This window comes from Carex rostrata, chromosome 1, assembly GCF_964058835.1.
Source record: "Carex rostrata chromosome 1, lpCarRost1.2, whole genome shotgun sequence".
NCBI classification, from domain to species: Eukaryota; Viridiplantae; Streptophyta; class Magnoliopsida; order Poales; family Cyperaceae; genus Carex; species Carex rostrata.
The window spans coordinates 12,273,623-12,291,217 of record NC_135918.1 but is presented as its reverse complement, the minus strand read 5'-3'; the positions used below and the strand labels follow the sequence as shown (position 1 = coordinate 12,291,217).

General features: G+C 33.6%; 1 protein-coding gene across 1 annotated transcript; it reads right to left on the bottom strand.

Moving 5' to 3' along the window:
* Positions 1–15,865: 15,865 nt before the first annotated feature.
* On the bottom strand, positions 15,866–16,900 carry LOC144566451 (ethylene-responsive transcription factor ERF071-like). The gene is made up of 2 exons (XM_078316474.1): positions 16,697–16,900; positions 15,866–16,458 (listed from the first exon to the last, which is right to left on the bottom strand). The coding sequence occupies exons 1-2, from the start codon at positions 16,809–16,811 to the stop codon at positions 15,965–15,967; spliced, it is 609 nt and encodes a 202-aa protein (XP_078172600.1). The 5' UTR covers positions 16,812–16,900; the 3' UTR covers positions 15,866–15,964.
* Between the last annotated feature and the right edge of the window lie 695 nt (positions 16,901–17,595).

Here is a 17,595-nt window from a genome sequence, read left to right as displayed (position 1 = left end):
AGAAAGAAAGGGGCTCCGAAAATATGTTGGAAGAAGAGGTCAATATTCTGGGATTTACCATACTGGGAGCACTTAGAGGTTCGACACTGTCTCGATGTGATGCATGTGGTTAAAAACGTGTGTGATAGCATAGTTGGAACATTATTGAATATTCCGGGTAAAACTAAGGACGGTATCAATGCTCGGAAAGACATGCAATTCTTGAACATAAGGCCAGATCTACAACCAGCAGAGAAGCAAAGAGAAAAAGGAAAAACTTGTACATATCTAAAACCCGCAATGCATACGCTATCGAAAACAGAGAAAAAAAGCTTACTGGAATGCCTTCATGGTGTCAAAGTTCCATCTGGATATTCTTCGAATTTTAAAAACCTAGTTTCACTGGATGATTTAAAATTGACAGGAATGAAGTCTCACGACTGTCATGTTTTAATGACACAGCTTCTTCCTGTTGCAATTCGGGGCATATTGCCAAAGTGTGTTAGGCAGACCATTACGAAGCTTTGCTTTTTCTTTAACGCCATCTGTTGCAAAGTAAATGATCCTGATACGCTAGATGCTCTGCAGAAGGAGGTTGTTGTCACTCTTTGTCATCTTGAAATGTATTTTCCGCCGTCTTTTTTTGACATCATGGTTCATTTAATCGTTCACCTAATTAGAGAAATTAAGATGTGTGGACCTGTTTTCTTGCGGTACATGTATCCGTTCGAGAGATACATGGGATTGTTAAAGGGATATGTCAGGAACCGATATCGGCCTGAGGGCAGCATCGTAAGAGCTTACACTGCCGAAGAGGTTATTGAGTTTTGTACTAATTATATGGATGATGTCAAAGCCATCGGCATCCCTAAATCTCAGCACGAGGGTAGGCTTCACGGGGTAGGAACAATCGGTGCGAAATTATTCGTGCCTGATAGTACAACAATGTCACTAGCACATTTTCATGTTTTGCAACACCTCACTGACGTTCATCCTTTTTGGGACGAGCATATGACTCTTTTGCGGCAACAGAATCCTAAGAAATCTAATAAGTGGTTAATCGGCGAACACAATAAAACTTTTGAAAGATGGTTTACACGTAGAGTCATGCAAGCTCTGGAGGGAGAAAACATTAAAGAAATTGTCAAATTGTTGGCTCTTGGTCCAGTTCATGTCGTGAGGACCTTCCAAGGATATGACATCAACGGGTACACATTTTACACAAGAAATCAAGATGCAAAGAGTACCGTACAAAACAGTGGAGTGACGTTAGTAGCTGTTTCGAGTGATTTGTCAGATCCTAAAGGTGCCGGACCATCGCATGCATCGATGTCATATTACGGGTTTATTGAAAAAATTTGGGAGCTCGATTACATAAGATTTAATATCCCGTTATTTATGTGTAAATGGGTCGATAACCGTAGGGGGGTTAAAGTCGACGAAGATGGTTTTATTCTGGTGGATTTCAGTAAAGCTGGATATAAGGATGATCCATTTATACTTGCAAGACAAGCCACGCAAGTGTTCTACGTAACTGATCCCGCCGATCGTTCAAGACATGTTGTCCTCTCTGGTAAAAGACGTATAATCGGGATTGATAATGTGGAAGACGAAGAAGCGTACGATCATTTTGATGAGATACCACCGTTTTCTACTGGCATGTCATCTCTACCGGGCGCTGAGGATAATGAAACAGGTCACATGCGCATCGATCATGATGAAGGAGAATGGGTTGAAGAAGTTTCCATTGGCAAGCCATAATATTGGTATGTCATACATTTAATATTGGTATATCAAAAAATATAAAAATGTGAGTTAATAATCTTTAATATTGCTGACAAAAAAGGTACGGGTTTTTTTTTTCAGAATGCATTGAAACACCCGACGATGAGAAGCATGCAAGTTATTCTTCAACACTTCTTGTAGCTTATTTTTTTTCATGTTATATGTAATTTATTGGCTTACTTTTAAATTTTAAAGGTTATTATTTTAGTAGCTTATGTAGTAGCTTATTTAGTAGCTTATTTTATTTTATAAGTAATTTTTAAAATAGCTTATGTACTAAAGTAATTTATAAACTAATAATTATACTAAATAATTTTTCAAAATAATTTTCAAGTTTATTTATAAAATATAAAATAACACATAAAGATCCCTTTTTTATTTTTTAAAATAACATACACATACAAAATATAAAACCTCCACACATTTATCAAAAATATAAACATGTTTTTTTTTATATTTAAAATGACATACACATTCAAAAATATAAAATAACACATAAAAATCCTTTTTTTAAAATTTTAAAATACAAAAATATAAAATAACACATAAACATCTTTTTTTTTAATATTTTAAAATAACATACATATTCAAAAATAAAAAGCACAATTTTAAATAAATAGCACTATCAGCATCGGTTCCTAACTTAAGAACCGATGCTGATAGTAATCCGCATAATTTTAAATATATAATTTTAAATATATAGTACTAGCAGCATCGGTTCCTATCTAAGAACCGATGCTGATAGGCTTAGCCTCTATATTCAAAATTATAAAATAACACATAAAAATCCTTTTTTTAAAATTTAAAATACAAAAATATAAAATAACACATAAACATCATTTTTTTTATATTTAAAATGACATACACATTCAAAAATAAAAAATAAAACATAAAAATCCTTTTTTTAAAATTTTGAAATACAAAAATATAAAATAAAACATAAACATCCTTTTTTTATATTTAAAATGACATACTCATTCAAAAATAAAAAATAACCCTTAAAAATCCTTTTTTTAAAATTTTGAAATACAAAAATATAAAATAACATACACATTAATTTAAATAAAAAAGCACTATCAGCATCGGTTCCTAGCTTAAGAACCGATGCTGATAGTAATCCGCATTATTTTAAATATATATCACTATCAGCATCGGTTCTTAAGCTAGGAACCGAAGCAGATTTGTATTAGCATCGGTTCTTAAGCTAGAAACTGATGCAGATAGTTCTGTACAAACCCCCCCTTCCTTAGCGAAATTCAAATTATTTTCTTAAGCCTCCACCGCGACCTCTTTCTTTCCTACTAAAACCCTTCCGCCGTGACCGTTGCATTCCTCCTCCTCCTCCTCCGTAACCCCTCCTCCTCCTCCTCCGTGATCTTTGGTCTCCTTCTCCTCCGTTGGCTCCGTAACCCCGCCGTGACCTCTGCTCTCCTTCTCCTCTGTTGGCTCCATCTCGTTGGCTTTGTCGGCTCGTTGGCTCCGCCGCCCTCTCCCTCTCAAACCCCTCCCTCTCAAACCCCTCCCTCTCACCTCGAGTAAGATCTCTAAATTCATATTATGGAGTTATTAGAAATTGAATTTGAAGAAATGTGAGAAACGGGGACCAATTCGGGTATTGTTATGGAACTTAATTTTTTTAGAAACCAAATCGAATTAGAAACCAAATCTAATTGAATTTGAGGAAATGTGAGAAACGGGTACCAATTCGGGTATTGTTATGGAACTTAATTTGGGTATTGTTACATAATTGTTTAGAAACCAAATCGAATTAGATATGGAACTTAATTTTTTTAGAAACCAAACCAAACCGAATTAGAAACCAAACCGAATTAGATATGGAACTTAATTTGTGTAAATAATTGGTTTAGATTAATTTGGGTAATTAATTGGTTTAGACACCAAACCAAAGTAATTGTTAGATTAATTTGGGTAAATAATTGGTTTACATATTTGGGTAATTAATTTGGGTAAATAATTGTTGCAAATTTAATTGTTGTGATACTTGTATATGCTTAGATCCCTTTAGATACTTGTATATGCTTAAATAATTGTGAATGTGTGTATCATTATAGATGGTAGTGAGAAATTGTTAGACAAGAAGCATAAAGGTGATAGTTAGTGGATAAAAACCTAAAGGTAATTGGTTTGGTTTTATTTGTTGATTTAATTTGAATTGGTTTGAAGTTGGTTTGGATTTATTTGAACTTGGAACGATAAAGTTACAAGTTAAGGATGGTTTTCTTTGTGAGGATTAGGGACTTGTTTGTAATTTTTGGGGATTTATGGTGAAACTGTTGAAATTGTTAGAAACTATTGAAATCTTTGTGAGGATTAGAAATTGTTAGAAATTGCAAATATAGAATGATACTTGTTATATTGTTAACCTATTTGCAAATTCAGATATGGAAAGCAATAGTCAGACAGCCTCGGCTAAGAAACGAGGAAGAGGGCCTAATGAAATCAAGGAGAAGTTTAACGAGAAAGGGAAAGAGCTGGAACTTGACAAGTTTCACAGGCCGGTTGTTACTACGGATACAACGTCTTTTCCAACGGAATTCGGTATATTGGTGAGAATGAATATTCCTATAAGTTTCGTATTGTGGAAAGATGTTCCAGAAGAGAACAAGCTGAAAATATGGGAAACACTGAAGGTAAATAACGTAGTACTAAGTTCACAAGCTTTCATTTGATATTAACTAACTCTAAATTTTGATTTCTATTTGTTTGGCAGTTGAGATGAGGTATAAAAGAGGACGAAAAAAATGAGGAACTATTATTATCAGAAGATGGCTACTTATCACCGGAGGTGGCGAACCGAGATGACTAAAGTGTGGCGCGCGGGTGAGACTCCCGATTTTGCCAAGCAAAATATGGAAGAAAAAGACTGGGAGGTATTTGTCAAGTATCGAGAGACGGAGGAGTTTGAGGTATGTTTATTTCTGCGGATCACCTACCTTATCTCTAAGTAAGAATTCAAATTCTCTTATAATTAAGGCCTACAATGATTGTCTTGACATATTAATTGTAGACTGCTAGCAAGATTGGAAAGGAGAATCAGGCCAAAACGAGTATCCGCATTTCTTAGGATCTAGAGGTTACATGAGCGAGGGTTTTCGGAGTAGGCTTACAGTGCTATGCAGACGATTGCAGACGAGAAAACATCTAGTGATCCGTCTTCCCAAGGCTCAACAAGTGCATTGAAACTAGAAGAGGTCCTTGATATGTCGATTGAGCATAGGCACGTCACCTGGAGACTAGGAAGACAAAAGCTCGATAAGGAGACCAAGGAACGCTTTTATCCAGAAACATACGTACCGGTCATCGAGAAGATTGTAAGAATTTTAGATATTGTCATTCATTGAAACCTCTACTTTAATTTATTAGTTTATTGTAAGAATTTTAGATATTGTCATTCATTGAAACCTCTACGTTAATTTATTAGTTTATAACATGTTGTCATTCCAGGAAGAACAAGAGGCGGCTCTGAAAAAAGGCTTGTTGGCCGTCGAACGATACGACGATGTTCTCGGAAAATCTCTGCCAAATCCGGAACATCCTGGGAGGGTGAGAGGAGTGGGAGGTTTGGTTCCTATCAGGAAAACATACGAGAAGAGCTCAATAAGGAGGAGACGCGCTCCCTCGAGTTCCGAAGCAAAAATGAGGGAAGAACTGAGGGAAGAAATGGAGGACAAAGTAAGAGAAATAGAGGTGAGACTAGAAGCAAAAATGAGGGAAGAAATGAAGTCTCAACTTGCACTTTTGGTTCAGCAGTCAATGGGCCAACAAGTTCAGACGTTTACCCCAACAGTCCTTCAGAGCAGCAGCCAGTCAGTCAAACCAATTGCAGATCTTTCCGGGTATACTGAGGTAATGCAAATTCAAATTCAATAATATTCAAATTTCACCATTTATTTTCCATTACATGTTGTACTGTTCATACGTTTTAGTTTATTCGAGTAAATACATATATCTGAACAGGAGGCAGAAATAAGCTGCAAACTCCAGGCAGCTGTCAATAGGAACACTGTTACAGTAGCCGTGGGCACAATTCATGTTCCAGTTGCACCCGGTGGAACAATTCACGGCAGACCGATGCCGCTCGACCATGCAAGAGTGATGGTGGATGGTATTTTCGATGCGGACTTCATAAATCACCCATTACCTGTACCAAATGGCGAGCAGGAAACCCTAAAGGATGCCCTCGGCAGTTTCACTGCATGGTCGATGTCCATGATAGCGATAGGTTCAGCTGAGGTATATTATTATTACAAGTTCTTATACTTCCGAATTAGTATCTATGTGATAGAGTTATAGATGATTTTGGATTTTACTTCAATTTATTATGAAATTTTGCAGGAACCACGCAAAGAAATGATTATTCCTGGAGGTCCGAAAGCAACGAGTCACTGCAAGGCATTTGCTGGTATCAATTTTGACAAGCTGGGACGGACATTCGAGAATATTCGTGATCGGTTTTTGGAGCTAGATGGCAGCCCAATCGAAATCGATTCCCCAGCTGATCTTTTATGTTCAGATGACTCCATATGCGTCTATGCAGATGATTATGCGGCCTTGCTTACTCCACGGGAGTGGCTCACTGTACCAGTTGTTCAGATCTGGATGCTGTGAGTTAATATTTGTAATAATTGCAGAATTTTAGTACTTGTAATTCAAATTTCACAAAATTGAGATCACCTTTGTGTCTTTATTTTGTAGGTATTGGTACAAATACCTCAAGGAGGAATATCCCGATGAGCAGGTTGGTTTCATGGACCCCAGTCAAACGAATGCCACCCTGTTGAATGATGACCGAGGACGTGTTCTTCAATACATAGGGAAAGCACTCCGAGAAAATCAGGACAAGAGATTAATCTTCATACCATACCATCAGATGTTAGTGTTACATATATATATTCTAATTTTATTATATTTCTTTCAATTCATATAAATTGAATAATATGACATGCTCAGGCTTCTAAATAGCTAGCTATAGCGGCGCTATAGCTACGCTATAGCTTTTCCGGACCATAAACGCTAAGCTATAAGATAAAATTGCGCTAACTCAGCTACGACCGCTATAGCTATAATAGCTGACCGCTATTACCGCTATATGAGACCCGCTATAGCTACCGCTATGCTACAAGGTTTTTTTTTTGGAATTTATATGGACTTCTGTACTTCTATTTTTATTTCTAATGCTACATGGTCTTCTACGATAAGTATACTAAACCAAACTATATGCTTCTATTTTTATTTGTGATTTATTCTATCATTCTATATTGAGAAATATTCAAATACTAATTCTTCATTTTGATTACTCTTTTTATAGTATTCATTTGTAAAATTATTATCGTTCGTTTCAATTGAAAGCTGGTTTTGATTATTATTATAATTATAAAATGTTTAAATATGTATATTGACTTCATTTACCTTATAAAATTAATTGCTCTTTGTCTATTATAATATGTAATACCATGAAGTATAAACTATTAAATAATGTTACTTTTTAGATTTTTTTTCCTTCTTATTTGTGTAATTGATAAAAAGTATAGACTTAGATTAGTTGTCATTTAATTGTTACATCAATTCTCTAATATTGATTATGTTGATAATTAGTAGAAATATAGAATATAAAGTTTGAAAAGGAAAATCGCTATGTGTGATAGCTTTCGCTATAGCTACGCTATTCGCAATAGCTTTTTTTTTGGTCTCCCCGCTATGCCGCTATAATCGCTATTTAGAACCTTGAACATGCTACAAACCTAACATGCAGAAATCATTGGATATTGGTCGTGCTTATGCCAAGAGAACGTGCATTGTACGTGTACGATTCCGATAAGAAAGGTAAAAGAATGCTGATGATCAGTGCTGCTATCGAGGAGTAAGTGTCTTTCCTAAATTTTACGTTTTTTTAGAATACTAATTGTTTTATTATAATATTATCATTTCAAAAATGTCTCGTAAGTACTGATTGTTCAATGTTTTCATATTTCAACAGCGTCTTCATAAAGGAAATGGGTGCTTCTTTAACGGTTCGTAACGATTGCAAGGTAAAAATTCCTATTGCGATATAATTATAATGAATATACATATAAGTCATTTGTATGCTCGTAATACAAACCTTTTTTTTTTTAAACTTGTTATGTAGTGCGCACAACAACCAGCCGGCTGGGAATGTGCATATTATACCATGTTGCTCATGCAAGACATAATAAACCACTGTCTCGATGTTTTTCCGCAATTGAAGGTATATATGCATTTATAAATTTTTCAAAAATAAGAATTGTTGCTTCAAATATAATAAAATACACAATTTAATTGTATATATATGCTCTTCACAAATTCTAAAAATGCAGGATATTCCCGCTAAATATACGTTACAACGCTTGGCCGACTTTCGCCAAATGTGGGCCAAAGCCTTGCTGAAAGAAATTATGACGAGAGGAAGTTAGGAACATGAATTTTTTGTAATAAGTTAGGATGTGTATGATATATAATTAATTTATGATGTGTTTTATTGATAATTAATTTAGGATGTGTTTTATTGAAAATTAATTTAGAATGTGTTTTATTGATAATTTAGGATTTGTGATAATTTGAAATTTCGGTCAGCTAAATAAATATGGAAGCTGGCCATTTAATAAAAAATATTTTTTAAAAATTCATTCGAGTATCAGCATCGGTTCTTACTTAAGAACCGATGCTGATAGTTATTTTCTGAATTAAAATACAAATCAGTATCGGTTTTTGAGTCAGAACCGATGCTGATACTCTATTTTCTGAATTTAAAAAATATAATTTGAAATATACATCTGTATCGGTTGTACAGTACAACCGATTCTGATAGTTTTTCCTGAATTTTAAAAAATCTAATTTACAAAATAGAACTGCATCGGTTGTTAATTAGAACCGATGCAGATTAGTACCTATCTGCATCGGTTGTAACAACCGATACAGATTTGTTTGGTATCTGTGTCGCCCTCATCAGGATCGGTTGTGAACCGATACTGATATCTGTATATAACCGATACTGATTCTATTTTTTCCAATGGTGAACCCACCAGTTTCATTACGAAACAATAATTGTTCGGTTACAGAATCCGGCAAGAAGATGCCTCAAACATGTAATATCAACAACTAGTCAACATACTAACATAACAGCAGTTAAAGGAAAAAACCATAGTTTTTACAACACATTATTGCTAACAATACTATCATCTAGTACATCATTAGTAGAAAAGCTATAGTCAAATGTGGCAGAATCAGAAGGAGAGACAGATGATTGAGAGAGTAGCCCAGTAGCCCTATCAATCTCATCATAGACCTCCCGATCAGCTAAGTAGTCCTCGAGATCAGACCCTTCTAATCAAGTTACTTTTAATTTTTAATCCTTGTTTATGTATTGAATTTTGGTGATTAGGATTTATGAAGCAACAGATCTAGACATTAGCTCAGCCAGTGTTTTAAAATGCGGTTTTGTTCATGCATGCGGAAGGCCACTGCATACCGCATATGCGGATTTTCATGCGGATTTATATATGCGTATTTTAAAATATAAATTCACGTATATCTCCATTCTTATATTATGCACGTAGTTGTCCTGATCCGCCAACGGTTGAGATTGAAAGATGAATTTTCGAATTGAATATCAACCCTCCAATCACTTAATATGTCTTCTTTTGATTATATACATCTATTTTATGTGTAGAAATTTACATTTAATTAAAAACATGCTTGCCACACAGATTGTTACATGGTTTATCACATTAAAATAGAATAAATCCTTAGCAATTCGTTTCCTTATTTCTTCTTACAACTATCTTATATTATTCCAATTAAATTACTTCCTTATTGGGGGAGCATACCATCCTTGCTTCCTTAAATCCGCCATAAATTATATTATGTGAGAGAGATAACATGTTCAGAGAAATTAAGTATTCTTTGTTCAAATATTTAGTTTATTTAGATAAAAATTGGAATCGAGTCTCTCAATTGAAGATATTTAATTTGATTCGCTAATTGAGTTTCGAAGATATAAACAAACTTTCACACGAAGCGCTATTATAAATGTAAATTATAAATTATGCATGAAGATGTGAATATAGTAATAATGAGGAAGTTAATAATTGAAATTTTTCATAATTTATATCATATGAACTGAAAAATATGGAAAGTGTGAGGGGTTAATATGCAAAAAATCTCAGTTAACAACTTCACATTCTCTTTATGTTGTATTAAATTGTAATGTATTATGTATATACAATATTTATCATCATGATCCTATTATTTAATGCAAAGTGAATACAGTTGTGAAATTTAATCACCAAAAATATCATGTGGAGAATTCGAAAGATGTTTAAAGGAGAAATAAAATAAATTATATATAAAATTTAAAAAGGTTACTGAATCAGAATCAGGGGGAATGACAGTGAACCTTTTATGGGTGGTTTGGTAGAGATTTTGTTTGATCTTTTTTTCTTTTGAGAAAAAAAATGTCTAGAAATTAAGTCATAGACTCATATGGTCATCACCAGAGAGATGCAGAAATAGCAAACAATTATTTATTAATACATAAGAATCGTATAGTAATTAATTTAATTTTACTTATCTCCATTCTTATATTATGTACGTAGTTGTCCTGATCCGTCAATAGCTGAGATTGAAAGATTAATTTTTGAATTGAATATTAACCGTCTAATCACATAATCTACATTCTTTTGATTGAATACATCTATTTTATAGTTTCGATAATGAAAATTGAAACAATCATATATTTTTCAGATTTTGTTTAGGACCATTATATCTTTGTGAATAGATGAATAGCATATTTTGTGCTAATATGAATAATTATATCTTTTCGATCTGCAGAGAAAATGAAGAATATCTAGAACTTTCGTTTAGAGAAATGATATGTAGAGAAATTTTCATTGTTAAAATAATTTCCATCAAGAATATATGTAGAGAAAATCTTTATTTGAATTATTTAATCATATTTTTTTTTAATTTTGTTCAGATCATTTCTCCTCTAAATCGTTTAATGACTTATCTTGCTTGTGGAGAAAATTAGATATTAAATTGCAATGATACTTCAAGATTTGTTTTTTCATGTTATATTTGATTTTTTTAAATTTTTTGTTGTTTTTATCGTTATTTATTATTTGTGTCTTTTATTTTCATTTAAATTTTTAAATTTTTTTTTATGAATGTCAAATAAAAAGGTCTCTTCATATTCTATTTCATTTTATAATATGTCCCGTTGCAACGCACGGGCACAATACTAGTATATATATATTCATATTCATATATTTGAATTTATTTTCACATAATAACATAACTAACAATAATTTTTTGATTTTTTTTAATATAAATTTTAATTAAAATACAATCAAATTATCAAAACCGCATGAAAAAACTGCATGGCCGCATATTTCAGTCCGCATGGCCGCATATTCGGACCCCATGGCCGCATTTTCGAACCGCATATGCGGCCGCATGGACATTCTGAACACGGCTGCTGACCGCATACGCATATGCGGCCCATGCGGCCGCATTTTAAAACACTGAGCTCAGCAAAGGAATTAATTAAAGCCATATGTAGGTTTCGGTCTTGGGCCGGGTATTATTCTATAACGGGTTTGATTTGCGGGTTGAATTTTCTGCACTCGGCCACTAAACACGACCATATCGTCTGCATTAATTCAACTCAGATGTTGGGTTTCAAATCTCAGTCGTTCGATCAGAATCCGAATTAATTCGGCTTACGACTGTTATGCATGGTCTTCTTTAATATCTGTACGTGTCCATATATATGGATCGGATGGTCCAAATTCGTTGTGTTTACTCAAAATTATTTACTCCAGACCATATGAATTCACCTTAATATTTTTTTTTCTCTTCTTTCTTTCTTTCTTTCTTTCTTTTTCCTTTTTATTTTTTTATCGTACTTTTCAGCCCACTAAAATTCCGCAAATTGCTCGAAGTTTCTTTTCTCGGTCGAGGCAGCCAGAGGTACACAATTTTCAGTCTACTCTCTTTTCGGAGGAATCACAAAAGTCCAGCAAAAAATTTACTCTTCTTAAAATTTTAGAGAGCCCTTTAAACTTTTAAACATTGTACCACTGCCAGTATGGATGCAACCACATATATGATATTCAAGCAAAAAAAAAAAAATGTTTGCAATTGTGGTGGGGCCCACAGAAGCATTGTTGCCCGTTCAGGCCACCAACAAGATGTGTGATTTCTCTATGCAGCTTATATACCCTACTATATCTCAAATCATGTCAAATTAAGGGTCAATGTTCTTTCTTTTTCGTTTAAACCCCTCCAACTCCAAGAGCTGAAATGTACGTGCAGACTGATCCGTATTTATGTAGTATGCCTCTACTAATTTTTGGTCGTTGGTTTCAAGGTAATGTGCTAACAAAGGCTATATCAAGGATGATCATGTACATTTTCTCGTCAGAAAAAAAAAAAGGTATGCTATTTTCTATTAAATTTTGTGATATTTCAAACCCAAATTGCAATCTCAATATGTTGCATGTTAATTGTGTCCCTGGGACCAAGAATTGAGTATTGGAGCGACTATATGCAAAATTGAACTTCAATGGAAGATGATTAAGTGTGTTCCATATCTGATCCAGTGTTGTAAATAACGATATGCAGTTATCGAACGGACAGAGTACTGTCAAACGATTAATCGGGAATAATCCGGAATAATTGGCCATAATCAGAAATGATCGGCCGATTAATCGGGAAAATTCATGACGGTTTGCCTACCGCCAACGGCTAATCGGCCTAAACTGATGATTTTTACAACACTGAACTGATCAAATCTATTCTCTTTCTTAGGTTAGTCTATCGGATGAAGGAGATATGTACCAGTAAGTAACTGATACTTTTTTCAAGTTGTTCTCTTATGCTGATAATTTCGTAATAAATTCAAATCATCTTAATTTTTTTTTTCCTCCACTTCAGAAAATCTGACAAAATAATTACGAAATATTTTTTCGTAAAGTATATGATACATATACATTTCATTACGGAACTAATTAAAGAACCTGATTTAGCATGTATATAAAAAAATGGCATCCAGATTTTATGTTTCACTGTTGAATTTGAAACATAATTAGTGTCTTATGATTAATGTGGGGAATATTATTTGTTCAGGATGTGAATCATGGATTTCGATAAGTGCCAATCAACAACTTAAATCGCACGGCACACTAAAATACATTAAAATTCAAACTTATATCTAACTACATTATTTATTTTATTTAATTTTTCCAGATTTTATATCTAACTACAAATTATTCTGTCTGTTTTAAATTTATAGTATATTTGTCGAGACAAATTAAGTCAGACGAAATCTGATTTTTGGATGATTTTTTACAGTCCAAAATGCTAAAGCTCCACTTCCTAGAGGACTTAGTTTGGTTTTAAAATAAAAAAAAAAATCAATTGAGACCAATCGTGATTCATATAATCGAATTTTGCTATAGGTTTTGACAAAAAAAATGTTAATGTAGTTAGTTTAATGGGGCTATATGTTTTCAATTAAATTAAATTTTTAGTACAACCTTTGAATATATTTTTGTTAATAAATTATATTTATTGAGAAATGTTAGATTGAGATCTTTATAATTAAAAAGGTTTTTTTTTTGCTATAATCATATTAATATATTTTTGTAGCTGGCTATTTTTAGTAATGAAAATTTGATCAGAGTGAAGAGGTTAACGGATCTCTGCGGTTTTGGAATTCCAAAACAACAGTTCTAAAAAAAAAAACCGCAAAAAAATTTCAATGACCCATTGCACATAAATTAAGTGCTACAGAAGCACTTGAATAGTATACAATGTCAATAATACAAGTCTTTTTTGTGATCCATTCCGGATATGTTCTTAATATGTTAATATGGAGTATGGCTAATATAACATCAGTGTCATTTCAGACTATATAACATCAACTCCAAAACCTATCAAATTAAGTTCAAATGGTGAATCCAAACCGTTCAAACCGATCTACTTCATTAGTTGTGCATTTACATGTAAAATTTATAAGTTTTTGAGTTTATTTGGTCTCAAGTCAAGTGGTCAAATGTGTGAGTTTTTAAGTTATTTTTAATACATTTTTTTTTTTTTGCCGCTTGATTTGATACTAAAATAAATTGAAAATATAAAAAGTTTGCATGTAAACGCATCACTCATAAAGTAAATTGGTTTGAACGGTTTGGATTCACCATTTGAACTCAATTTGATATGTTTTGGAGTTGGTGTTATATAGACTGAAATAACACTGATGTTATATTAGCCATACTCTTTAATAGAGCAAAACTAGGGTGTGATGTGCTCACCAAGAGGGGTTGGTGAACACACTTCCAAAAGACTATCGGATCAACTTCGAACTATGAACCCAAACCGTTGAAATCCAAGTACTTTGTGAGTGATGCATGTACATGCAAAAATTTTAAAGTTTCGAATTCATTTAGTACATAGTCAAGCGGTCAAAATAATAAACATTTTTTAAGTTATTTTTTTTAATTGTTTTATGTGTTAATTTTTCATTATTTTTTTGATCGTTTGACCATGTACTAAATGAATTCGAAACTTTAAAAATTTTGCATGTACATGCATCACTCACAAAGTACTTGAATTTCAACATTTTGAATTTGTAGTTTGAAATCGATCCAATAATCTTTTAAAGATGTGCTTACCAACCCCTCTTAGTGAGCACATCACATCCTAATTTTGCTCCTCGTTAATATGTTATCCCACAACAGTAGAATAAACAGACAGGATCCAAGAGTATATATGTCTCCAATAAAGTTTGTACTTGTTTGTTGTAGAGATTAGAGAACGGAGAGAAGAGAGAGTAGCAGAAGCCTTTGTGAAAGCTAAAACTCACTTGATGCTGCTGAATAGTATAATATACCCATGTGAAAAGACTTTAAATTTTAAAGAGGTTAACGGAATAGTATAAACTCACTTTATGTAGGTACTTTTTTTTTTTTTTTTTATCACAGCCCTTAGGCACTTTGTGTAGGTACTAGGTAGCACTCTGAATTTAGTACAACCCACGTGAAACACTTTAAAGTTTGAAGAGGTTAACGGATCGGGTAATGAAAATATGCTTCGTTTATATCCGAATAGATACGGATATCCGCTCCGTTTGTACATGGTAAACCGAATCCGAATTCGTATCCGGCTAAACTAACCTTGTCAAGTAATATAAGCGTTATATGAAAATAATCAAAATCAAGGTAACTTGTTAGTACTTGTACCAGGATGAATTAATAATACCAATATTAGAAACTGTGTTATCAAAGTTAAGGATTCGGTGTCTTGCTTTATTTTCATTTATTTTATTAAATAAATTTTGATATTGCTTGATTATCGTTTTCGTTTGGTGACATCTTCTTTTATTTAAATTATATTGTTCATGAACAAAAACCCTTCTTATGAATTGTTTAGCCGTTGATGTTAAGCTTAATATGGACAAACTTACCCTTAATTTTTTGAAATGATAAAATTTACCCTTAATTAAATAAAATAAAATTAACTTGTTCATCGTACATAGGCACATAGTTCCTCAACAATAAGTGCGGATCCAGATAAATTACTACACATTTACAATTACACCCCCATTTATATTATTTAGTTAATCACATCTAGGGATAATTAATAAGCAAGCATGAGTGAGTTAGAGTATGCTCATACTTAGTTCATTAAATAAATGAGTGAGTTTATCAATATATTATAAAGTTTCTCAGTTCTCATAAAGTTTATCCTGAAAAACTAAAATAACATCAATATATTACAAAGTTTCTCACAAAAATAAAATAGAAATCCTAAAAGCCGAGAGAATTTTGGTAAGATTGAGCGTTTTAGGTTTTGCTGGTTTGGTTTGGTCTGCCGACTTTAGCGTATGACACAAGAATTTAATGAGACAGAAATTTAGTTTATTGATTTATTTGAAATTGGATGTGACAAATTTTTAATAAGAGCAAGTTAGAGTATGCTCATGCTTGACTCATTAAATAAATGAGCAAATTTAAACGAGTTGATAATGAGCGAGTTGTTAATGAATTTTTAATGAGCGAGTTATGAACAATTTACTCATCCCTAACCAAATCCTTTGCCCTTTGCGAACAATTTTCCACAAACACCCTCCGACTTTTTATTTACTTGCAAATAAACCAAGGAACTAGTGAGTTCCAAATTTTTCAGGGCTCCCGGACGAAGAGGAGCTATACACTAAACTCAAATCGTCTGATCCGACGTGGCTCTTACCCCAACCGTCGATTTCAAGAAACTCCTCCAATCTCGAGATCTCTGCATCGAAGTTCCAATCCGACTCCACTGAGCTATCCGTGCTATCCATCGGAGCAAGATCCAATAACCCGTTTGGCGACGAGGGTTGGCGGATCTCTGTCGGAGGCGTGTCAGGGAAGTTGAGCTTGGCCTTGTCGCCCCGGATCCGGCGCGCAGCCGCATCGTAGGCTAGCGCCGCCTCCTCAGCAGTGACGAAGGTTCCAAGCCAGACGCGCATGCCTTTGCGCGGGTCCCGGATCTCCGCCGCCCACTTGCCCCACGGGCGCCGCCTGATCCCTCGGTAATTACTCTTTCGCCCTCGAGTTCGTTTAGCAACGGCCGGGTTTGGTTGTAGGTGTTGCGGGGGTTGTTTCGTCTTTTTGTCAGCTGCTAAGAAATTTGCAAATAATTAAATTTACGAGCTGCTGTTGTGGTAAACTGGTAGGTCTTTTGGTTTAAAGTTTACTCTTTTTTTAGTATTTAAACAAAAATAATTTTTGTGTGTTAAATATGAATAATTTCTAAGCATGTCTTTTTTGTTTGTTTCACAAACTAGAAAAATATTGTTGAAACTATTCCACTGATAAAAGATTGAAACATGAATTAGATAATACAAAATACAAACCTAAAGGATGGTGGTGTCCGTCGGAGACGAGTTGGGTTGGCCGGAGATAGCGCGAGGAGAGATCTCGGCCGTTGGTTAAGGCGAGGAAGTCGGATATCAAAGCACCACCACACATCTCCCTTTTGCTTCTCTTCTTCTTCTTTGCAAAGCTTGAATTTGTTTTGGAAAGTGAATGCACAAGAAAATGTTGTGTGTAGTTGTAGGCTTATAGCATACAGCACTTGTATGTTCCCCTTTTTATAGCAATTTTGGAGCTTAGTAGAATTTACAAATTTTATTTTATTTCCTTTTTGAGGTACGGTCCGTTCCGAGTAACGACAAAAATTCAAGGTTTAAAAGCTTTTTATCAACAACTTATCTCTTCAAGATTTTTTTTTTTTAAAAAAAATAAACCCAACTTGTCTGATCTGTTTATTTATCAAAAAAATATATTATCTGTTCTATTTCAGAGGAGAAGCTGACCCATTGTAAAAAATAATAATGCAAATTGTCTTATTGATATCAGACAATGAACAGGTTTCTAATCTTTCCTAATATATAGATTGTCAGAATCATTTGGTGATAATGTAAAAAACAATTATAATATTCTCTAAATGAATGATCAACTGGATGCTATCACTTATCTGAGATTTTTCAATTTAGAAAGTATTTGGCTGAGATCTTTCATCAGTTTAAAGGGGAAAAAAAATGGCTCTTCATTTTTGTTTGTAATTTAGACCATCTATTAAGGGTAAATTTCGCTGGAGGTCACTAAACTTTGTTATTTGTCACGAATTGGTCACTCAAGTTTGATTTGTTCCTTTTAAGTCACTAAACTTTGTTATTTGTCCCAATTAAGTCCCTCTATAATTTTCCATCCAAAAATTTAACGGAATATTCCTATTCCGTCCAAAAAATTA